General features: G+C 45.2%; 1 protein-coding gene across 1 annotated transcript in view; it reads right to left on the bottom strand.

Moving 5' to 3' along the window:
• Window positions 1-24,437, bottom strand: part of LOC133344932 (unconventional myosin-X-like) — a 106,359-nt gene that overhangs the window by 64,290 nt on the left and 17,632 nt on the right. The window contains exons 14-18 of the mRNA XM_061555260.1: window positions 23,809-23,901; window positions 23,245-23,315; window positions 23,053-23,136; window positions 12,905-13,004; window positions 9,796-9,876 (exon numbers count right to left, since the gene is read on the bottom strand). Coding sequence (XP_061411244.1) covers window positions 9,796-9,876; window positions 12,905-13,004; window positions 23,053-23,136; window positions 23,245-23,315; window positions 23,809-23,901 — 429 coding nt within the window. The remainder of the gene's footprint in view (window positions 1-9,795; window positions 9,877-12,904; window positions 13,005-23,052; window positions 23,137-23,244; window positions 23,316-23,808; window positions 23,902-24,437) is intronic.

Here is a 24,437-nt window from a genome sequence, read left to right as displayed (position 1 = left end):
TGCCTCCTGAGAGGAGGGCATGTCCACCGGGTTGAGGATCTCCTCAAAGTGTTTCTTCCACCTATCGACTATCTCCTTAGTTGAGGTCAGCGTTACGCCCTCTTGAAAAGCCGGTACCTCTCAATCGAGTTGGGAGACCTTTTTCAGAGGATAGTTCCTTCTTCAACTTGACAGCTTCCCTCACCAATGGTGTCCACGAGTGGGTCCTAGGGTTGCCGCTATGATAGGCACCAGCTGCCTTCAGGCCACAGCTTTTCGCAGCTGCATTGACAATTGAGGTCCTGAACATTGTCCACTTGGACTCAATGTCCACGTTTGGGCCTTCCACGTCTATCTGGTCAGTGCCCCAAACATCAGATCCAACTGATCACCAGGTGGTTATCAGATGAAAGCTCTGCCCCTCTCTTCACCTGAGTGTCCAGAACATACGGCCTTAGGTCCGATGATACAACTTTAAAGTAAATCATTGGCTTCAGTCCAAGGTGCTCTGGTACCAAGTAAACTAATGAGCATCCTTGTATTCGAACATGGTGCTTGTTATTGACATTCCGTGACTAGCACAGAATTCCAATAACAGATCACCATTCGGGTTCAGATCGGGGGGGATTCCTACCAATCACGCCCCTCCAGGTATCTCCATCGTTTCCCACATGAGCATTGAAGTTCCCCAGTAAGACTATGGAGTCAGTATGCGGCATTCAGTCGAGCACTGCACCCACTGTCTCCAAGAAGGCAGAATACTCTGAACTGCTGTTTGGTGCATAAACACAGACAACAGTCAGAGTTTTCCCTTCTGAGACCCGAAGTCTCATTGAGATGACCCTCTCATCCACTGGGACAAACTCCAACTAAACAGCACCCAGCCGGGGGCTTGTGAGTGTCCGCACACCTGCCCAGGGCCTCTCACCAGGGGTTACTCCAAAATAGGAGAGAGACCATCCCCGATAGAGAAGTTTGGTTCCAATGCCAATGCTGTGTGTGGAGGTGAGATCGACAAGATCTCGTCGGTACCTTTCCACCTTCCTCCACCAGCTCTGGCTCCTCCCCCCCCCCAAGTGACGTGACATTCCACGCCCCAATAGCTCGTCTCCATCGCCAAGGTCCAGTCCATCTGAGACTATCCCTCTCGCTGCCATACCTGCATAGCACCTGCCCCTCACTCTTCAGCCTGTGGATGGTGGGCCAACAGGACGGTGTCACATAGCAATTTCAGGATGGGTCCGACCGTGTTACATGGGTTACCCGGCCACCAGGTGCTTGCCAGCCAGGCCTGGCTCCAGGGGGGTGCCCCGGTATACCTTGTCTGGGTGAGGTTCTCTGATTTTTGTATTTTTAAACCATTCACGAGGGTTTTTTTGGACCTGATAGATATTAAACATAAAACTAGTATAAGCAAACACAATTACACCTTACACTATACTTAGTATAGTACAGCACGCAGAAGATATCTCAATAGATTATAGAGAATGCACTGTTATTAAGTCATACAAAGTATAATGGCAATCATTTTAAGTTTAATATTTATAGCTTTGTAAGGGAATTTCTTAAATTTCAACCCTCGTATCTCCAACACACCATCTTGCCATGTTCAAATAAATGTTTCTTTGTAAATGTCAATTTAAAAACATATTATACATTACACATATTGATTGGTAAATATCGACATAAAGATGGACCAATGTACAGAAGGGTACAGCGAATAAGGCTGTTGAAAATGAAGTCAAATTGAGTGTGACAAAACTATCATTGCGATGCGGACTTCACAAAACTATCTTGAGCAATTAAAGCATATTCAAGTATATTCTATTACATTATTTGAAAGGCAGCTTCATGATCATGCTCTAGTGCTTATTAAATAAGGTGAGATGTGACGTCACAGCTCACTTGCCGTGCAAAATATATGCATTATTGCGCCCCCCCTCCCCAAAAAAGTATTTTTAAAATCATTTTTCCATGGTGTACAGTCTGGAAAGTACCCACATGGCAAATTTAAAGTTTGTTGCAATACGGGAAGTACGCTAAACATTTTGAACAGACACACATAATCACAAATTTCCCTTTTCTATATATAAATAATACCTTGTGCTGAAGCTCAATTGTTATTAACTATTATTGCACTTGTTTGCTCAGGAAACCCTCACTAAGTCTTGACACTTTTTTCATGAGGGTCCTGTCAAGTTTTCACAGAAGGGAGACGATGGTTGCTATGTACGGTATATTCCTATTGAGTAATTTGAGAATTATTTTTCAGATTTGGCAAATTTAGACCATGAAATTGGCACACAATGGTGAATCAAATTTTGAGAATGACATCACAGGATCTTTAACAAAAAACTGTGCAGCCAGACAGCACACATTTTTTAAAATGGAATATACACCTGCAGCATTTATCAGGGCGGCAGCTGGCGTCAAACCGTGAACCTCTACAACAAATGGCGAACGTGCACCCATTAGACCATGTCACTGCCGTCAATGAATGATGCTTATGCAATAATCACTGAGTCCATGAACTCAATGAATGTGGGGCATCAGTATCTGCATTCATGTGTATCTATTTAAACAATATATCACTCAGGCATTTTCTACGAAAAAATATCCATTACAGAGAGTATACTACCAACTCACCCCATGTGTTGCATTTAAACATTATGCAACATTTAAAAAAAAACCTTGTGACTGTCAGGATCATGTAGCATTTCTGAGATACTATTATCTTCTTATGTAAGCCACGAACATCATCATGAACAGTGGATCTGGCTTCATGCCAGCACCAGGGTTACATAAACACAGGCCAACACGTTTACACCTCAATAACCTGATTATTCTGCTTTGTGTAACTTCTTGTAAGCCATTAAGACATTCAGTGTGCATGTCTGTTGCCCTGTCTGTTGCCCTAGTCTTTTGGGTCCAGTGGCACGTCTGCCGTGCTATTTGACAATATATGTTCGTAGAAAATGCAGGTGGTGCCTACAACAACACTCTCAATTTATATAAATAGCATCTCATTCATATCTCAAGACGCTCTACAAAAAATGATTAACTGACAGCGCCTTGTCGTGATCTTGTTATTTCCATGCATACAAATGCCTTGCCATGCCGACAGACGTTTTAAGACAGTTGGAAGCATCTTTAAGTAATCATGAACGCTATATTACTGTATATGCTTTTAAAATGATAATAATAAACTGTCATACGAGACCACGTAAAGTGGTTAAATCAACCTTAAAATTGCTCTAAATACTGTATATTTAATAAATGACAATACAGATACATTAAATAATCATATAACAATTTAGTAGTTTTTTTATTCAAAAGACATCCCATGCTTTTAGTATACTCGTCATGGCCATCAATGCCCGAATACATTCAAGGAAACTGCAATACAACAGCTGATACTACTCTACATTTACAAGCACACTTTCCATAAACCTGGCATGGTGACTTTAATGCAGAATTAAACAAAGCCCAGTCAGATTAGACATCGTGTTGGAGAAGGGGACTTGTCTGTCCAGTGCAAGTAGAGACAGGCAGGTAAAGTATGCTTGCTAGCGTGACTGCTTGCAGCCTAGAAAGAGACGCCTCTCATTACTAGTAAGCACACTGGCTACCACGCAGACAATGACAGTGGTGCATGGCTCTGTCAACAGTGTTTCCAGGGACTAGGAAATATTAAGGGGTAATGCTGAAAGGCGTTGCCTACATTTTCAATATGTAGATATGGCTGCATGAGGTGTAATCGGAGGCTTTAAACAGCAAGTTGCACGGGCCCATTAGGAGCACAATGGTGCAAAGTCCATGCGTAATCCCCGCAGGCCTACACTGGGCTGCACCCGTAATGACAGCTGCCCTCTCCGGAGGGGCCTCTCTCCATGCATGCAAGATGGGACGCTGGGGTGTGATCGATGCTGTGCCGAGTTCAGCTAAAGCCAATGCCTCCAGCATCAACCGTAAGCGTGACTGAACATTTGGTCAATTGCTCATGACAACATAATCAAGCAAAATTCAGAAGCACTCACAATCTCGGAGGGAAATTTTACTCTTAGATTTTTGTTGATGGCTACGAACTTGATTCGTTCCATCAGCTAATGTTATTTATCACAATGCTTATATTCAAAAATTCTAACTTATATTTATTTGATGCCACCTCTTGTTGACAATAAAAATAGAACTTGCGAAATATAGTATAATATTTTAGCACAATATTAAAATTACTCATCAAAAAGACTTCGAGCATAGACACATGACTCAACCGCCTCTCTACCTTAAGTGCATCCATCAGTGAAGATTCAAGAACACTCACAGCAATTTTCAATAATCATGGAATGTGCGTTCATAGCCAAATTGCTGACAGAGAGTTGTAGGGGCACAATGCTTTATAGAAACTCGGTTAAAATAGGCTACAGGCATTTAACCAGGGGCCTGACTACTAAAGCAAGTGCGTGGGCAGATTCCCAGAATTAAAAAGGTCACCTGCCCAGACACTTCCAGCTCTATTTACAATGCGCGGAGGCGAGCATACAATGTGCCACATTCTGCTTGCCGCTGGGAACGAGACTGTGCGTGGGTTTACAGTCGTGCTGCATTGGGCACTCGTGGAGGCACCACAACAAGACACAAAGATGCGCCTTGTCACCACCAGTAGAAAGTGGGCGTCCCCGATTTCTCATGCATTCATAGCTCTAAGCACTGCTGAGACACTGATCTTAGTGCAGGGTACTTTGTTTTTTCAGCTTGCACCAAAATTATGCAAGCTAGAAACATATTTAATGCATACTTTCTAACTAATGTGCTCTATTTTTAAACGCAGGCTGAATGTATATATATATTATACTGCATAAAAATTGCAATAATTATCTAAATGATGCAACAGCAGATAACAGCATATGTAGCAAAAGGAGCTGCAGTAGAAACGCAACATATGCATTGGCCATTTCCATGAAATTCAGGACACATACCACCTGCAACATGCCATGACTGACATTGAGCCATTAGGAGTTAACCACCGTGTTAGCATTTGGCAGTGAAGACTGGGCCTGAGTTTAAGCCGAGGCCGATCACTGCCCAGTTCCATGTATTGGATATACGAACTCCCTTTTAACTCCTTTGTGACTGTTAGAAGACCCATTCACTTTATGTGGATTGCATTAGAACGTGTGTATTCACTGCAGTGTGGAGTTCAGCACAAAACCCATTTGCTGTTGCCCCACGTACAATCCCTGTCGAAGAGATAATTGTTGAAGTGGAATCAGCAGTTAGACATCTCCCCCATAATCAAGCTGAGATGACTAGGCATGAGGTTGCTAAAATTATTGAGAATAGCAAATTGCCAAAAACAAATATTAACTTCAGTGAAGCAAAAGCCTTAAGAGAATTGAGAGCAAATAAAGATATCAAAATTCTTTCTGCTGATATGGGCTGATCGACTGTTGTGATGCCCCGTGAAGGACTATGATAATAAAATCAAAGATTTACTCGATGAAGGTACCGACCTTAAATTAAACGAGACCCAACCAGCACCTTGGAACATAAAACAACGGCAATCATTGCCAAGTCATCAATTCCCAAGGAAGAGCAATACCTGATCAAACAAAGGCCATCAAAACCACCAAGACTTAATGAGCTACCAAAATTTCACTAACCTAATGTCCCATTAAGAACCCATAGTTAGTACAATAGGCTCTGCCACGTACAAATTAGCACAATATGTAACGAAACAAATACAGCCCTACATCGGTAGGACCTCTTCCTTCATCAAAAACTCTGAACATCTCGTAAATATTATGAAAGATATTAAGCTTAGCCCTAACGATATTCTCGTAAGTTTTGATGTGACTTCTCTGTTCACGAGGGTTCCGGTCAATGAGTCAATTAAATTACTCGACACTGATAACGAACAAAAGTTTAGCCAAAGATATCCCAAGACTAGCTGAACACTGTCTAAAGAACACCGACTTTTTGAGACAAGGTGACTTCTATAAACAAAAGGAAGGAGCAGCAATGGACTCTCCTTTGTCTCCTGTGATAGCAAATTTGTACATGGAAGATTTTGAAACAAAAGGAATAGCTTCAAGCACACTAAAACCATCTGCTTGGTTTAGATATGTGGATAACACATTGGTGGTCTGGCCACACAACAAAGATACACTGAACACTTTTCTAAATCATCTCAACGAGCAAAACCCATCAATCCAGTTCACCATGGAAGTGGAAGCTGACATAACTCTACCATTTCTGGATATTCTGCTCGGACGGGGTCGAAATGGAAAAATAAGTATAACCCGTAAAAACAAAGTTTTTCACTCTAAATCCTTTATATGCGTGGCGGCTAGAGTCCTCTCGTCCTCTGGCTTGAGATGGCTGCCACCTATGGGTCAGATGATTGTCTGCAGTATTAAACAATTGGTAATTAAATATTTAATTTGTTTTCCCTAAACAGTGTAAAATTTTGGAAAAAAAATTTCACGAACATTAATTGTCTCGCACAACGAGTCTGTGTGCAAAATGTCAGCTCGATTGGATCACGGGAAGTGGGTTAAAAAACGACCGAAAGGTTTGCACGGTCGTAAGCAAGCAAGCAAGCACGCAAGCAAGCGAACTTAATATAAAGGATTTAATAACAGTGTTTACCGAAAGAAAACACATACTGACGCCTATCTGAATGCAGTCACACCATCACCCCACGCAAAAATCTGCTCTTATCAAGACGCTCATTCATCGAGTTAAGAAAGTGTCAGATGGTGACAGTCTGAGACGTGAAATTCAACATGTGAAAGAAGCACTACAAATGAAGGGTTACAATGATGCACAAATCAACAGGGCATTGAATGCCAAAAAGAAATTAAATAACACGAGCATTGGAACTGCCCAAGCAATTCAAATGAACAAAATACCGTACATTGCGGGAGTAACTGATAAACTAGTCAGATGTTTGGAAAAACAAAACATCCGAGTCAGATTTGGCACGGTACATAAAATACAGAAATTAATATCTGGTACAAAGATGTATTAACGAGGCTTTCAAGAGAAGGTGTGTACAGGATTAATTGCACGTGTGGTAAATGTTATGTTGGGCAAACAGTACGAATGATCAGCACGAGACTAAAATAACATAAGAGAAATATTAAATTCTCCCAAATACAACTGTCAGCAGTAGCAGAACACGCATGCCAATAAGGACACTCAATTGATGTTGATAATGTTGAAGTTCTGCGCAAAACTAGCTACTACTGGCCAATACTAATTAGAGAATCTATCGAAATTGAAAGAAATAAAACAAATTTTAACCGTTCGGATAGCTATCTCCTTAGTGCTGCGTGGAAGCGAATCATGAAATAATACATTATTTAAATGCATGCCTATAAAGGACACCATACTTCAATAGGGATTGCCGTTGGTACGGCTATTTTAACACACAATAGACAGGAAGGACAAGTTCAAAGGGCTCGCATCATGCACTTGCATAATGTCCGCTGACTCAGTAATCCCCCCCCCCCCCCCCACTTGGCGCAAGAGCGCAGAAGTGTTGTCACCACATCTACGCCTCTATATAAGGAACGAAACAGTTAGACTTCTCCTCAAATTTGGCTGTCGCCTGATGAAGCTAGTTGTAATTACTGGCGAAACGTCGTATCCAGATTGTAAATGTTGTGGCTTGGCTCTCCAACACACCGGTGTGCTGTACTAGTGACGAATTGGCATGTTCTGTTTACGTGACAACCCCTTACTTGTTGGCTGTGTCGGATGGTAGCGGTTTTTAATGACACTTTTATATATTTACGCGATCTAACCCCAAAAAAACCTGTATTATGGAGCACTAAACTTATTAAAAAGGCACGTTCTTGACGTTGGCAAAAATAGTATTCGTAGCTTCATGGAACTTGGCAACAAACAATTGTGAACTGTTTCCAGAAAATACCACAATCATGACAAACATCAGCCAAACAATGCATCTTCTATCATCTTTATATATCATTAAACCTTGACTTAAAGCTTTCATGACTGCAGGAATTAATATTCTTTGGGTCTTTTGGTAAAGTCACGTAGATAGGTTAAAAAATATATATGTAACAAAAAATCTACGACATTTCGATCGCAACACAAGCAGTCGTCATCAGGAGAAAAAAGAGGGGTCAGCCTCTAAAGGCAAACTGTTTGTAAATATTTAAAATGGGCGTAACTCCAGTGTTAGCAGCATGGGCGAAGGAGCTTATGTTAATGTGAGGGATTAAAAAACGATGTGCCTCCGCATGTAGGGCGGAGAAGGTTACGTTGATGTGAGGGGTTAAAAAACTGGTGAGCAGCGTGCAGTGCTAAAATGGAAACATTACAGCCAGTTATGACTTAAACTGGTTGATAACATCCTTTCCGTGATTGCTGAGTTTATACCAATCCTCTCGGTTGAAATTGTGTCTATGTCTGGATATATGGATGGCTTCATGAACGAATCTTTGTTGATAGCCAGAAATAATTGGCTGGCTCCTCTTATGATTTATGTTTTGTTACTCTTTGCACATAATCTAATCTCAGTGGAGCTGTTCCATAGCTTATATCAGCTATTCATAATGGCATTTTACGTAAATTTGACTTTCAGAGAATCTTATTTAGACTTTAGATTGTCCATTATTCTATTCTCTACAATGTTCATGAACCATTGACATATATGTGTGACAAGAGACTAACGGGTCTTTAATTCTTCACATCATTTATGTCTGCCATTTTGAAAACACATTTAATAAATGGGTCCCGCTTTGTTTTTTATATAATAACTAGCTGTACTACCCGGCTTCGCCCGGGACTTGTATCCACCACGGCCGGCCGCCTTTGTCTCCCCAGTGGCGATGTTAATACGCCACACCAGTTACTCGTTTTGAGGCTGAGTCCCTCCCTCGCCACTCTGCCTCCCTCGCCACTCTGCCTCCCTCGCCACTCTGTAGAGGACGTGAAATTTGTATGAATTTACCTCAGAGTGGCGTGTTGGGTGTCGAGGCCTAGCACCGTGCAGAGCCTCCCGCCTTGCCTGATTTTCCCACCCGGCGAACGCTGGGTACGGGTGCCGGTCCCCCCCCCCCCCCCCCCGCGCTATTAAAAATGGCGTCCACCCCGCGGAGAAAAGTTGCTACTCGTTGCCAGGGGCAACCGCCGTCCAATGAAAGCGGCGAAGGCGTGGCTAGCCGTTGCCAGGGGCAACCGCCGTCCAATGAAAGTGCAGTCCACACACACACACACAGACACACAGACATGAACGATTTTATATATATAGATATAGCCACTGTTTTCCCATTTAGGCCAGTGGTTTCCTCTATTTAGGAGTGACATCTGGCATTAGTGCATATGACTTGCTAATACATATGGTTTCGAAACATGGACTCTGACAAATAAAATGGAACAAAATCTGAAAAGTGTGTAAAGTATGGAGAGATGTATTTTGGGAATTGCACTGAGAAGCAAACTTAGGAACACTGACCAGGGAACAAACACAAATGAGAGACTTAACTGTCATGGAAAATAAGTGGGCTTGTGCATGACATATCATTGGAAGAGATGATGGTTGATGGACAAGATTTTTGAGAGAATGGCAGCAAAAAGGAGGGAACGTGCCTGAGAGAAAACGGCTAAAGAGACAGGGTGATGAGATCATATCGAGTTAAATAGTGAGATGGATTGTGGCATCGTGGAGCATGGAGAATGGTAACTGTGTGGAGAGGCCTTCATGCAGCAGTGCACAGAACATGCCTGATGATGTAATTTGCAAAGGAAAATGGTGTATCATGTCTGGCGCAAGGCTCAAGTACTTGCCTTGTGGCGGTTGGGCTTGATGCATCGTATAAAGAATGGGTGCACAGAGCTGAGCATGACCATGAGGGCACGCAGAGAATCCTGTGGGCACAGACAGCAACAACAACAGCAGCACAGTCACCACCCTGTAAACAATGGTTCTTGAGCTGCTGCTTATCGTAAACACGACGCTAAATTGCAAGAACGCTAAAGATATGTTCTGCATGTGCCTTCAACATTGGTACGAGTGTAGTTATGCATACCTTTGGGACAATTATTGGACAGTTATTATTGCTTAGAAGTTGACCTTATAACAACAAATATGGTGTATACAAAATAAACACACACTAGTGTGTGTTGCCCGTAACACAATAGAGAATCTATGTAAGGGAGACACTATGCTCTTTTTCATGCTATAAAAGCCCATTTAACCAAATTAATACGTGCTGTGGAATGTTATACTTTTATTTTGAATAGACATTTGCAACAGATGCTTTCACAAAAAATGTTGGCCCAAATCAAAGATATTTTTTTAAAAATAACAAAATACCAAGAATAACTAATGCACTCAAAGCAAACAAACTGAATTTTGTTGCTTAATTGCAGCACAGACACTGATCATCTGTCCACTGGGGGTTCGTAGTGCTGTTTCAATATAAACATGTTCCCCTTTACCAGTCTTCACTTATGAAATATTTTATGGTATGAATTAAAAACAGTAATAATTTTTATTTTGTATTATTATTATGCTTGTTTACCTAGGAAAGCCTCTCTGAGCCTCATGACTATTTTCCAGGAGGGTGGTGATGAATGCTATCTATATTCCAATTGAGTAATTTGCAGGTATTCTTTGAAATTGTTAACATTTGGACCATGATGCCAGCACACAATGGCCTACTCTTGCGATTGACATCACGGAATCGCTAGTGTCCACTGACAGATGATTTACATACCCACAATATTAATCAGGGTGGCGACTGGATTCCATCCATGAACCACTGCAGCAAGTAACTAACATGCTACCACTGGGCCATGTTCTCACCTTTACTATATAATTAGTATTTAGAGAGCATCTAAATGCAACCACAGCTTAGGGAACCAAACATTGAGAAAAAGGAAATGTATTTATTTATTTTCATATTAATTTTAAATCGGATGACTGGGGTAAGGGAGTTCCAGAAAATGGGGGCAGCAGAGGAGAAAGAGTAAACTCTCACTCAGCGAAGAAAGCCTCGGCAGCTGGAGTGAAAAGTGTGTGGAGGGAAGTAGAGTGAGATGAGATGGGAGCGGTAGGCAGGGGTGAGTCAATTGCAGATCTTGAAGAGGGTGAGAGAAATCTTGAAGTTGATCTGGGATAATAATGGGAGCCGGGAAAGAGATAAGACTACAGTATTGGCAATAGCATTTTGAATCATATGGAGTTTGGAGGTGAGAAATTTATGTACCTTTAGGAGAGAGTTGCCGTAGTCAAACTGGGATGTGATGAAGGTATGGATGTGTGCCTAAGCAGCAAATGAGGTAAAGAAATGGCCGATGTGGAAAATGTTTCAAAGATGGAAGTATGAGACCCTCCAGATTTCAGATATATGGGAAGAGAATTAAAAGAGATTTTGTTGTGGTGAGGTTGTTGATGCAGGCACAGCGATTCTGAGCTCGGAGCCAGTGGGCGTGCCTTGTGTTCGTGGTTGATATGGGTAGTGGGTAGTAAGTTTGAGATGGTGGCATATTGGTGATGGGATGTTTGGCACAAGTATGTGATGCTGTGTGTGGTAATATAAATGTATGATGGAGTTGATATATTGGGTGGTATTTGCCATGGTATTGTGCCAGGAGGTGGGAGTGCTGGATGGTGTTGGCATGGTTGGATTGGGGGTGCACTATACCCTTGGGCCCCATTGGAGAGATGTGGTAATTCCTCAATCAGAGCAGAGGGCTTTGACACCTGGAGGGACTGGGCCAATGAGACTACTGCTTCCAAGAGCAATGATAGGTGGCCGCAGATCAAATTATGTTGAGCAGTGTCGCAACCAGGTTTGTCAGACCACTGTGGATGAGGGCCTCCCCATACCCTGTGGGTCATGGAGATTGTTTTGTCCATACTTCAATATGCTGGTTAGTATGGGTGAAGGTGGGCCAAGAAATGGTTCAAATATCATTCACCACTGACATTAGCTATGACTGGCAATCAGTGTGCTAACGACTGTGCCACCCCATGATGATGATAGTTTATTTCAATATCCACACAACTCTTTAGCAGCAGATTAAATGACAAAGAGAAAAACCACAAAGGCCCGTGTTGAGATCATGAGCATCACCTACCCCTTGTGCAGAACAGCATGTACTGCTCAGTGTAATCAGAGCCTTGGCCTATCTCTGTCACCCCTTATGTAAACACTTATATGGGACTATCATTTATGGAAAAATAACGGATAATACACTGTAACATGATAACAAATGTTTGTTAATAGCTTCAAAAAGTCAAAGAGTCTCCACTTGTTCGCCATTATTGTCAACACATGCCTGGAATCTTCTCCAGGTAAGCCCGGATGCACATTTATTGTGGTATTGTTGCAAATTCTCAGAAGTGTAAAAAATGTTATAAGCACCCTATATTTTTAAGTATAAGGGAGCCAGAGAACGGGCCTGAATTACCATAGCTGGCATGTACCGGGACTCGTGAGGGTGTTCCATCCACTAGGCAGCCAATGACGCGCGTCACTGTTTCGTAAGTGGACATTATTAGTGCGTGCGTGCGTGCCTGCACTGATGGCGGGTGCAAGTGCCTACTGGTATGCAACAGACCAAACCAGTCCATGTAACAGACACCACTGCTACTTTAGAGATGAAAAGGCAGGCCTGTGGTTATATAACTGTACAAGTGGTTTGTACGTGTCTGTGGAGACTTTGAGGTGACCGTTACATACTGTAATAGAGGGCCAAATGTTTTAAGCGTCGAAAACAGCAAGGACTTTTTTATTTATAGTTACATTTTTTGCATTTTATGAGTTGTTGTGCATGCTAATACTGTCTGGTTATTGTAAATGGGAACGGAGTGCAAGTTTTATGAATTATTGTTTGCCTACGTGTGTGTACGAGGACGGATGTGTGCATGCACTTCTCTGCTGTGTACCTTGAATTGAGAGAGGAGGGTGGGCTTGCGTTGGGATGGTCTCAGGGTCTCCCCTCTGCCGGATGCTTTGTCTCCAAACAGCTTCCAAACAAACCCAGATCTAAGCAACAATTCACATGCTTTCACTCAACAGGCTGTTTGAAGCAACGAGTAACCAATCGTGTATTTGCAGCCAACATGTTTACATGCAACTATGCACAAGGTTGCAAGTCGTATACACACGGAAAAAAATCCTTCATTGGCGCCCTCCCATTGGCAAGGTCAAACAACTTGGCCGTGAATTATGTGAGTGGACATGCGTCGGGCAGGGAAATGTTATCTTGTTATTTCTGTGTACGCTGCAGGAGCACGTGTTCACTGCACGCACAAATATGCAGCAGCCTGAGCATTTCGAAGCACACCGACTCAGTTACACAAGGGCATTAAATATGGATTTCAACTCCTGCTAACCCGAGGTGAACAGGTCAGAATGTATCAATCATGTGAAATCATAGCAGATCTGAATTGCAGCCGCACGCATAACCAATAGACTGAATCACTGCTGGTACCAGGCAGCATCCTGCCTGCCCGTGTGCTGGATAAAGTAGAAGTCCTGCACATTTTACTACTTTTAGTTTGGGAGCAGAGTGTAAGAGAACATTGCGATGGGTTGTGGGTGGAGTGTGAGAGGAGGGGCACTTGCTACAACACTGTCACGCAAACCATAATACTGTATAGTGTTTCCTGTGAGGGCAGATCTGGGCATGTTGCCAGCAAGCCTGGCACACCGCCAGATCATCGGCTCTTCAATGAAGCTACCAGATGCTGCTCGAAGGGGCTCTCAAGAGCATCTAAACAGATTTCCTGCCTGTTTTGACGTAAACAGTGCTAGGCCTCGGCAAGGTAAGGTAAAAGGTAAACACAACGAGCCTGCCTTTACCCTACCTTTTACTTACCACAATACAATCACTCTACCCTACCTTTTACCCTTTAGCAAGGTAAGGTAGAAGGTAAAAGCAACGAGCCTACCTTTACCCTACCTTTTACCCTTACCCCATACAAATTACCCGATTACAGGGTAATTACTGGGGTACTACTACACATGAAAAAGGTTTATAACGGTAAATGCTGGGTAGAGTGCTTTACTCATATAGAATACTCTCGATGAATCCAATTTAACACGATTGTTGTTGTTGTCGTTGTATCCTCAAATCTTGCAATTAAATTTTTACCCACTTACCAATGTGGTATCGACTTCAAAATTGGTATACTTATGTTATACTGATGACAATCCTATATTCTATCATAAAAACATAACAAATATATTTTTAAACATTATTTTTTACATATTATGTTTCGGCTTGGGTCTAATTGTCCACGCTCAACTGACGTTGGCTGTAATTGACCACGGTCCCTTACGTTATGGCAAGCTTCGGGGCCCACTTCCTGGAGTCGTGGAATTCTGCCATTACTCGTACATTTCATAAAAGCGTGTTAAAAAAAAGTTTAAAAAAATATTACTTATTAAATGGAAGCCACAGACTGCGCCACTGGAGCTTTTATCAGTAAACAAGGTACTGTATTTACCGGGTAATACTTCGCACTAGCTTTACCCTACTGGGTAATTCTTCCGAGCTACCTTTACCCTACCCTTTACCTTACCCCTTGGCATGTCGACACCTTTACCCTTTTACCCGGTAAAAAGGGTAAATCACCTTACCTTGCCAAGGTCTAACAGTGCCCAGGATTTAGCAAACCAACGTTTTGCGTCTTTTAAGCAGAAGGATGTCTGGCATAGCTGCAAGTAACATCAACGAATTGAGGATCAGGTGATCTCTATTACACTAGAGTGGTCAATCGGTCTCAAAAAAGTACAGAGTCTAGAAGAAATGAAGAAGAGCAGTAACTTCACACTTTCCATGGCAAGCACAGGAAACCCATGAAAATGGCAGGGTGCATGAGTAGTGAAATGGAATGGGTCACTATAGTGCGTAGCACTGGTTGCTGGCAGAGAAGGGGATCTGCAGTTGTAGCAGCCCTGTCTGCCAACAGGTCATGTGATAAGCCGGAGAAAGGGATGTGAGGCAAAGGTGATAGAGGGGGTATATGAGGTAAAGCCCGGAAACCTCTATTGGGTTTTAGAAGGGGGGCGTGGCCGAAGGAGGAGCGAGGCCGCGCTGGGTGGATAAAAGGGGACCCCAAGTGAAGATTCGGGGCTGTTTGTAGTGGAACTCGTCGTGCTGCTGGAGTCTTCGTCTTCACCTCCTCGGCCTTATTAGTCAGGCAGCCTGTTAGCTGTCATGACCATAGTGTAGTTACTCCTTGTACCTGTGAAGGCTATAATAAATAGAGTGCCTCCTACGACTAGTGTCTCTGAGTGACTCACTACACATGTAAAGCAGGGGTCGGAAACCAAAATAACAAGAAGAGCCATTTATTTGAATTCGGTAAAAAAAACCCTAAATATTTCAAAAGCTTCAATGCAATCCTTAAAGAGCTGCATACGGCTCTGGAGCTGTTGGTTGCCGACCGCTGATGTAGAGTTAAAGAGGCAAATGTAAAATAATTGGGACTGTTTTATTTCAAATCTTCTCATAACGTTGTACATGTGTAGTGGGTTCAATTGAGGTGCACACTTGATCTTGGAGGCAACACGTTTATTAACTAATACCACAGGGTAACTGTTTACTTTAGCAGGATAATAACTTAGGGTGGTGACCACCACGGCTGACTATATACATATTGGACGGGATAACTACTAATCAGACCAGGATAGCTAACACGCTGCCTGGTCCACGTGCGCGAAGACCGGATGGAGGATTCCTTCCCAGAGATGAACAGCCCCGATCACTCTCGGGACTCGGCCTTTATGGTTTGCGGCGTGGCCAGGCTCCACTCTTGGCAACACCCCCTTCTAGATCCTTCTTGGAGACTCGGGGCCCACATCACGTGTCCCTCTCACCTCCTCTTTGGTCCTCTTTACCACCTCGTCCGGTCACGTGCCCTCTCGGGTTCACCCAGACTGTTATGTCCTCACCCGGCCTCTCTCTCTCACTGCCACCAGGACCATGACCCGCCTCGAGCCCTTCCATGGCATACTCCATGTAGTGCTAGAGACAGGCTTTGCACATACAGTACCACTCTTCACCCGGTACTGTCGCTACACCATAGTGAGACCATTTATGTCGCTACAGATGTGCCAAATAATCTAACTACGGTACAGCCACAACATTACACAGCATGCTTACCATAATCAACATTGTACCATACTTTTTGTACAATACACCTGCTCCACTCACATATATATATTCATACATAAACAATCACGCCACCATGAATTAATTCAGGGTTCCATTCTGAAAATACCAATGTGCCTAAAAATCGGGCGCGCGGCGTAAGAACCTACCGACGGGGCGCTTAGAGAGTGAAGACGGCATGGAGGAGGCTCCGGCAGCGACCCCGGAGTCCGGGGCTCCGGAGATGGCCCCCGGAGAGAAGACTCAGATGGAGCAGGAGGAGATGGCGGACGGGGTGCCAGCGCGCCGCCGCCGGAGGCGGGTAGCGCCTTTGCAGGGCAGCTACAGCTGCTCCTGCAGGTGATGACGCAGCTCTCCGCCACAATTACTGAGGTGGGTGCGCAGTTGCAGTCACCCGGCCCACGCTCGGGATGGGAGCGGCGGATTCCCGCAAATCCACCTCCCGCCACTTTTGAAACTGGCGCCATCTTCCCAACGGATGTGCCGCGGGAGATAGCCGCCATTTTGGCTGTGATGCCGCCAGCGGTGGCCATTTTGGCTGCGACGCCGCAAGCGGCCGCCATTGTTGCCGCCGCGACGCCGCTCTACACCGCGGGCATTGCCGCGTTTCCGCACCTTGCCGCGGATGCCGCCGCGGCCCCGTACATCACCGCCGCGGCTCAGCACCTCGCCGCGCCGCCAGTGCTTGCCGCGGGGGCTGCCGCTGCTCCGTACGTCACTGCCGCAGCTCCGCACCTCGCCGCGCCTGCGGGGTTGGCCGCCTGCGACGCCTCGGCTCTGCAACACATCGCGCCTGCCGGGGGGCCCACAGGTACCGCTTCGCTGCACGCGCTCTCCGCCAAAGGCCAAAAGTTTCACTGGGGCGTGGAGGAGGAGGCCGCTTTTGCGGCGCTTCGTACGGCCTTGGTGGATGCGCCACCCTTGGGGTACCCGGATTTTACAAAACCGTTCCTCCTCGACACCGATGCCAGCGACATGGGCATTAGGGCAGTCCTGGCCCAGGTGGTCGACGGGGTGGAGAGAGTGGTGGCCTATGGTAGTCGCGTTCTGTTCCCGATGGAACAGCGTTTTTGTGTGACCCGGAGGGAACTGCTTGCCATCGTGTTTTTTGTGCAGTTGTATAGGCCCTACTTGTACGGCAGACGGTTTATGGTCCGAGCCGACCATACGGCCTTGCAATGCTCGCTGCAGATTGGCCAGCCCTCGGGTCAGCTGTCCCGCTGGCTCGAGGTGCTCCAGCAATACCCCTTTGACATAATCCACAGAAAGGGGGCACAGGATGGGAATGCGGACGGTCTCTCCAGATTGCCGGCAGGCGGCAGGTGTGCTTGTGCCCTAGCCGTTGCAAGGCCCCAGGGGACACCGTGGCCCAGTTGGTTGCTTCGGCCGATGCGGCCACCCCTCCAGGTGAGGCGTTGCCTGTGGATTTCGGCCTGGGACTCCTCCGAGAGGTATGGTCCAGCTTGCAGATGGAGGTTTCCTCTCTGCTGAAGCTACGATGCCGCGTTGGGCATATGGCCCGGAGCTCAGCTTCGTCGGCTGCCCCGGCGATCGCTGTGCATGACGGTCTCCTCATGCGTTGGGATGCCCAATTGGAACGCTATTGCGTGGTTATGCCCACTAGCCTGCGAGGTAAATTAACCCAAGCCATTTACGAGAAGGTTATCCACCTTGGCTACCACAAGACCTTGTTGACCCTTAAACGGGACTATTATTGGCCGGGTGTAGAGGGTGACGTGGTGCTGATTTTGAAGGGTTTCCACGACTGTGCACGGAGGAAGGCCCCAGTTGGCCAGGACCGGGCCCCACTGCAGTCCATCCGGGTTTCTCCCGTTAATGAGCTCGTAGCGCTCAACATTTTGGGCCCATTCTCCGCATGCCAACGGGGCCATAAATACCTCTTGGTGGGCGTCGAGTACCTCACACGTTGGCATGTGGCGTGGCCTTTGGTGGACCGGTCGGCCTGTTCTATCACCTAGGCATTCGTCCAGGGGTACGTGTTGGACAAGGGCGCGCCGGAACAATTGCTAACTGACCAGGGGCGAAATTTCTCGTCTAGGTTGCTCAAGGAGGTGTGCGACCTCCTTGGCACCAAGAAGATCCGCACCTTGCCCTACCACCCCCAGTCGGACAGGATGGTAGAGTGGTTGAACTGCACCCTCACGTCCATGCTGTGCCACCACGTGAACACGCCCCAGTCAGACTGGCACCTGTTCGTTCCGGTGGTCTTGGCGGAATATTGGTTTGCTCCTCATGCCTCAACGGGGTTCTCGCCTTTCTATTTGATGTACAGTAGGGAACTGGAGCCCCCGATGCACGTCCAGATGGATGTCGGGTCCTCTGGGAAGGGGTCGGTGGTGCCGGTCCCCTTGAAGGTCGCACTCGAACGGTTGCGCGAGGAACGGCAGGCCGCTGTCGAGAATCCCGCCAGCCGGCAGGTGGCTAACGAGCGCCTGCCCAAACACCAGGCAGCTGGCCTCCCGTGGGTAGCGGGCCAGAAGGCGTGGCTGCATTGCCTCCAGGTTCCCGTTGGCATATTTCCCAAATTACAGGTTGTGGAGGTCCGATAACCGCAGTGCATTCGGATTCGGTTCGGTCGCCGGCGATAGATAGTGCACCCGTCCCGGCTCAAGCGTTATGTGCCATCTACCCCGGTGGATCCATCCCCACTCCCGGAGCAGCCGGCGGGTGATGCGTCCGACGTGCCTGATCGGCCGGGTCTTGATGACGGAGGCGATGTCCGCCCTGTGTGTGTGCCCCCAGAGCCCTCCCAAGTGACGCCTGCAAAGGCTCCTCGGCCACCGGAGGCCACGAAGGGGAGCTTGTCGCCGCTGACGAGCCACTTGTATTGGCGGCCGACGCCACATGAGGGAGCGGGCCGGCAGCTCATACCCGCTCGAGGGGGATGCGGCTCCGGTGATGGCATTGATGGCCGTTCATCGGGCCCCGGGCCCGGCCCAAGTTTGGCGCTGTCGTGCAGAAGAGACCTTCGGACTTTTTTGTTTTGGATTGTTGTTGTTGTGCCGTGCTGCCCTAATGTTGGGTTCCTTTTCTAGTGGCCGGTTTTGCCTTCGGGCACATGCGTTTGTTTGGTTGTTAGGCCTTCCGTCCGGAATCGGGCTCCGCTTACGTAAAGGTTGCAGCCGGGTCGGCTGTTTTTTTTCACGGGGGGGGGGGGGTAATGTAGAGTACTAGTTGGGGGGCATGGCATCACGCTCGCTGGCTGGGGCGGTGACGTCATGGGAAGTGGCGTCATGCGCGCCGGCCAGCGGAATTATGTCATGTCCCTGGGGGATATTTTAGGGAGAGCCCGTGACGTAAGAGGGGTCGTAGCGAGGAACGGGAAACGTGAAGGGTGGGTGTTAGGACCAGGGGTGAGGAGAAGGGTCTGGAGAAGGGCCAGCATAAGCGCTAGGAGTAGCTTCACTCCTCGGCCGGCCGAAGTTGGATCAGCCCTCGGCCAGTGCGGAGGAGGCAGCCCGGACAGCCAGCTGAGCCAAGGAACAGACCGTGGGGAAGGTCCGAGTAGAGGACCCAGCCTAGGATCCCTAACCCCTGGGAAAGTGTTACACCCTTAGTGTTAAGTTGGCATAAGCCCTTAATAAAACATGGCGTAAGCCCTTACTGGAAAACTTGCCTCCGAGTCGTCCGACAATCTTCAACATTAGTATTAAAGAGAATATGTATCACTTTCTGTAGAATGTACTATATTTATACTTGTTTACTCTCTAACCAATCTGAGTGAACTGACAATGGGCTGTAAAATATTATTATTCTGAAATGGTAAACTTGTCAAAGTCAGTAATGAAATACCCCCCCAAAAATTAATGTATATTCAAAAATCTATGTTTAAATATTGTACACTTTTTTATTTTGTTCATGACGAGTCTATGTGGCACAGTGCCTTCGTCTCAAAGGGTTGATGACCTCTACTTCAGCCACAGTGTTTGGTGGCACGCACCCGCAGTATAAAAAAGGAAGCTGGTGCCCAGACAGTTCTAAAGCGAGCGCATTCATTTTGGGAGGAATTTTTGTTCTTTACGAACCGCGCCAGTGTCCCGTGGCATGTAAACACCACACTGGGGCAATACAATCTGTTTCTGTCGCACCACAGCCTTTCAAAACTAAATCAAGTCTCTAATCCTCAATGCACAGGATTTTTTTTGTGACAATCAGTAAATATACATTTAAGGAACAGAATCAAAATGTATTATCTTAGACATCAGTCTGACATTTTATTTTTGTATAGCCATAATCAATTATTTTTTTCTAAGTTGAACTATTTGTTAGTTTTGTTTGAGCTCTCATTTCTAATATTAACTCAACGTAACAAACAGTACTGGCAACTGAGCCAGTAAGAGCCCAATTGTTAAAAAGCATATTTTCAAGTTGACAATTATTCAAAGCCATATATTTAAAGTCTTTGTAGCAACAATGTTTTAATTAAAGTACAGTATTACATTTCTTTAAGATAATCCAAGAGACTAAACGCAGAAGACTTAGGCTGAGACCTCATATGGGCCACGTAAACAGAGCATGAGAGGGCACTATTCAGCCAGACACATTGGTGTTGGACCGTCTCAGGCTGCCCTCTCCCATTTTACACATGTATAAATCCCAGGGCCAGACCATGTGACGCCATGCCATTCAGAGTGGATCAGCCCTGGTGTTTCCGACATGTGGCTCACAGGGAGGGCTCAGCTCAGAAAGCTGCTTTGCTCCAGTTCAATATATTCCCACATGTTTTAAATACAGAGGTGTTTGACTTTGATGCACATCATAACTCAAGGTGCGATATTATTTTTACTACACGTCAGTGTATATCTACATAGATGTCTGTTTGTGTGTGTCCATCTACATGTTTGCATGTGTGTAGGAATATGTAGGTTTACTAATATTAAGTATATAAACGGGAACGTGTATATCTTTTTAGTACATTTGAGAGACATGTCAGAGCTAAACGAATAGATATGTGAACATAAATGTGTATTGAGAATAGGTTTTCCCCTTTTTTTGGCAACAAAACAGGAGTTAAGATGTGAAAACACCAAACCGAAACCTTTTACAAGCAATCATGTCTGCATTAATCACAATACTTGTGGTCAGAATGCAAAGGGGAAAACCTATTATTCTAGGTTCAGAAATCACTTACCACTGGTTGGTTAACTCAGATTTACAGCTTTATAAAGCACTGTTAACCATTGCAGCACCACTGCTCCCTCAGCAAGCATATCATCAATCATAAATCCCATCCATGTGTAACTGATGTTAAGCATCCAATGTAAAATCAATAAGGCTCTAAGCCTACGAATATATATGATCATTGTATTCATTTCAATCCTTATTTTATGTAAGACCTCCAGGTGACTCGTTATGTAACTCTAAGGATCAACACGTTGCTCTTAGCACTGGAATATGAGGCAGGTATCAGAGCTGAAGTGATTGCGCTTGTTATTGTAGGTTAGCAATTTTTCCACCATGCTAGGCATACATAAATAGCCTTGCTGCCCATGATATACCATATTAACACTGACAGGACACGAATATATACGCAGGGATTCCTACCCATTTATTTTGGGTCCGCTTGATTTGAGAATTTAAATACCGACTGCAGATTGCCATTCCATTTCAAGTGTGCCTGGAAGGATGTATTCAAAATTGTTCCTCAGAGCAGTGGGAAATTGTTGTGAAAAGATCACAATTTAATTGAGAACCTTTCACATTATAAAACCTCAGTACACTCCAAATATCCAGTCATTTTGGGCTACGAATATATTGTTGGATCTCCTTCACTGAGCAGTGTCTTCGTTTCCAGTTGATGAAGCCTGCGACTCATCCAGGTGCTATTGCTGAGTCAGAGCGGCACAATCTAGCGTGTACGCGGGACGAGCCTGTGCCGGCACACGATTCCACCAAACATCGATACTGGGGGCAGATCCGGGAATGAAATGGGCTGCCTACGTGGTCGTCCCAAGACGGCGACTTGGCCTGCATGACATTGTGTGGTTTTTGTAACGAGGAGGAAATTGCCAACTAATATTACTGCTGCAGGAATCTGTGGTGGCTGTTTGTGGCTGCAGAGGGAAGGTTTGGTGGGCTTTGCGATATCTGGTTATGGCTCTCTCCACTGTTTCAGATGCAGCCATGCACACGTGCAACACAATCCTGCAGTAGCACACTATTGTGGATTGTTTTGTGGCATTTATGGACACTTGGTATTGGGACAAAAATTCATTATTCATCTCTGGGGACTTAAAAAACCCACAAAAACTATTTTTTCGTGAAAATCAGCAATAGAGAGTACCGTATTTTGTGATGCAAAATGATGCATCCTGATGAATTGGTGATGCAAGTCAATTATTTTTTAAAGCAGCATGATGCACTAATACATGGTATGTGGAGAACCTACTCCTGTGCTACTTCATCTGTCAGGCACAAGTAGACCAAGCCCTCACATCATGCATCTATCCTACTTTCCTAACACAAATAACCACATTGCATACATTGCAATAGAAAGTTAGGGAATGACTAAGCATCTATTAAATTAAATGTTCTCTTGTACTGACAGTGCTGATGTTGTGTTAATGCAGCACCATTCATTCGCAATCCCTCCTGGTGCCGAGCAATGCCCACGGTCCGTGGTCGAACATTGGAATTTCTGGACTTGCCCACCGCGGCAACCCCAAAGTACCGTCGGCAGTTGCAATCAGATCACGGCAGAAATTGAGCCCCAATCATGGAGTAGGAGGTGGTGCTTTATTTGGTGAATACTGCGGTTCTCCTTGTGCAGACATAATGGTGTCTTCATTAGTTATGCATGGTATAGCTCTGTATAGTGTATTTGTCTGAGAGGTAAGTCGCCTCAGCATTTTGCTCGCATGTCTAAGGTGTACTGCATGGCCTAGGCCTCACCGGCTCTGAAGAAGAAGGTTCAGGACGCCCTCGTGACAATCATCTCGGTTCTTCTCCACAAAGCCCTGCACAGTCATATAGCACCTGGGCAACGACAGTCGATATCATGTGTCACTGTCAACTATCACCAATAGCCATCTTGATCCCCCGTTAATAAGAGCCCTGCTACTTTGTCAATAGTGTAGAGGAGGCACCTCTCCTGCGTAGTGTCGGATACCGAAGCTCCGGCTCTCCATACGAGGCTTGATGTAGCACGAGTTCATCTGCACCAAAGGACAGGGCAAGAACAGCGAAGAGGCACTGAGATGCCGTGCTTGTGTGTCGCGGAGTGCTTCGCGCGCAGCTCGGCAAGAAACAGAACCTTACGACAGCGCACTACGCAATGTTCTAGTAATCTTTCATTTAATGTTTTGTTTCAAAAATAGACCAGGATAACAACGGTTTTAATAGATAAAAGTACTTAACCGATAACTTAAATCCTTATAAAAGTGTTGTACTTTTTTTTTAAAGGTTCGTCTATGAATGCTGCCATTTAAATAAAACTGAAAATGGCAAATAATTGCAACAGCTGGGGTTTTTTTTTATAACACGAATGCAATAAAAATAGGGCATTCGAATGTGGTGTGCGTATAGATTTACATTGGGATAGTTCATGACAGGTACGATGAGTGCGGAGAGATTTATGAGAGAAAATGGTCATGGGTGGGGGTATATCACAAAGCCTTAACACCATGCACTGCTGTGCGGCAGACTCACTGAGTGGTGGTGGTGGAGTTTGTTCAGAAGAGTGTTATTAGTCCCGCGAGGGAACAAGCTTTCTTCATTAATGAGGGCCAAAACTCCCAACTTCTGTCCACATACATGCAATAAATGCAGATGTGTAAATACACTCGATGTAGATGTGTGCATGAGAAATCACGCGGATGTGACAACGTATAGAAATGCGTGCACACCTTTGAGGAAATACGCATACAACTCTATATGTGAATATGAGAAAATATGTACGTGCACACACATCCTCTTCACTTTCACTTACAAAAGAAAGCAGGACAGCACGTAGTCAGGCTATAACATGGGTCCAAGGCTTTTAAAATATCATACAAAACACGCTAAAATAATTTTATGTGTATAGTGACAGTGGAGGAGAGCACGAATTAAAAAAAAGTTGTTCTTGCTTGGATGTTGTTTTATGTTTCGAAATCAGTAAAGACATTGTTTTTGGGAGAAGCGGTCGCACAGTAATTAGTGAATTGTGGTCATTAACTCAAACATCTGAGTTCAACTCCCAGCCATAGCCAATATCAATGGTGAGTGGTGTTTGAACTAGTCCTAAGTATCCCCTTCATCAACAGGCATTGACCAACCATGTGAAGTTTGGTGAAACA

This window comes from Lethenteron reissneri, chromosome 21 (assembly GCF_015708825.2).
Source record: "Lethenteron reissneri isolate LAM-NWPU_2019-01 chromosome 21, ASM1570882v1, whole genome shotgun sequence".
Taxonomy (NCBI): Eukaryota; Metazoa; Chordata; class Hyperoartia; order Petromyzontiformes; family Petromyzontidae; genus Lethenteron; species Lethenteron reissneri.
The sequence above is the reverse complement of the archived record's forward strand: the minus strand, read 5'-3'. Positions and strand labels throughout refer to the sequence as shown.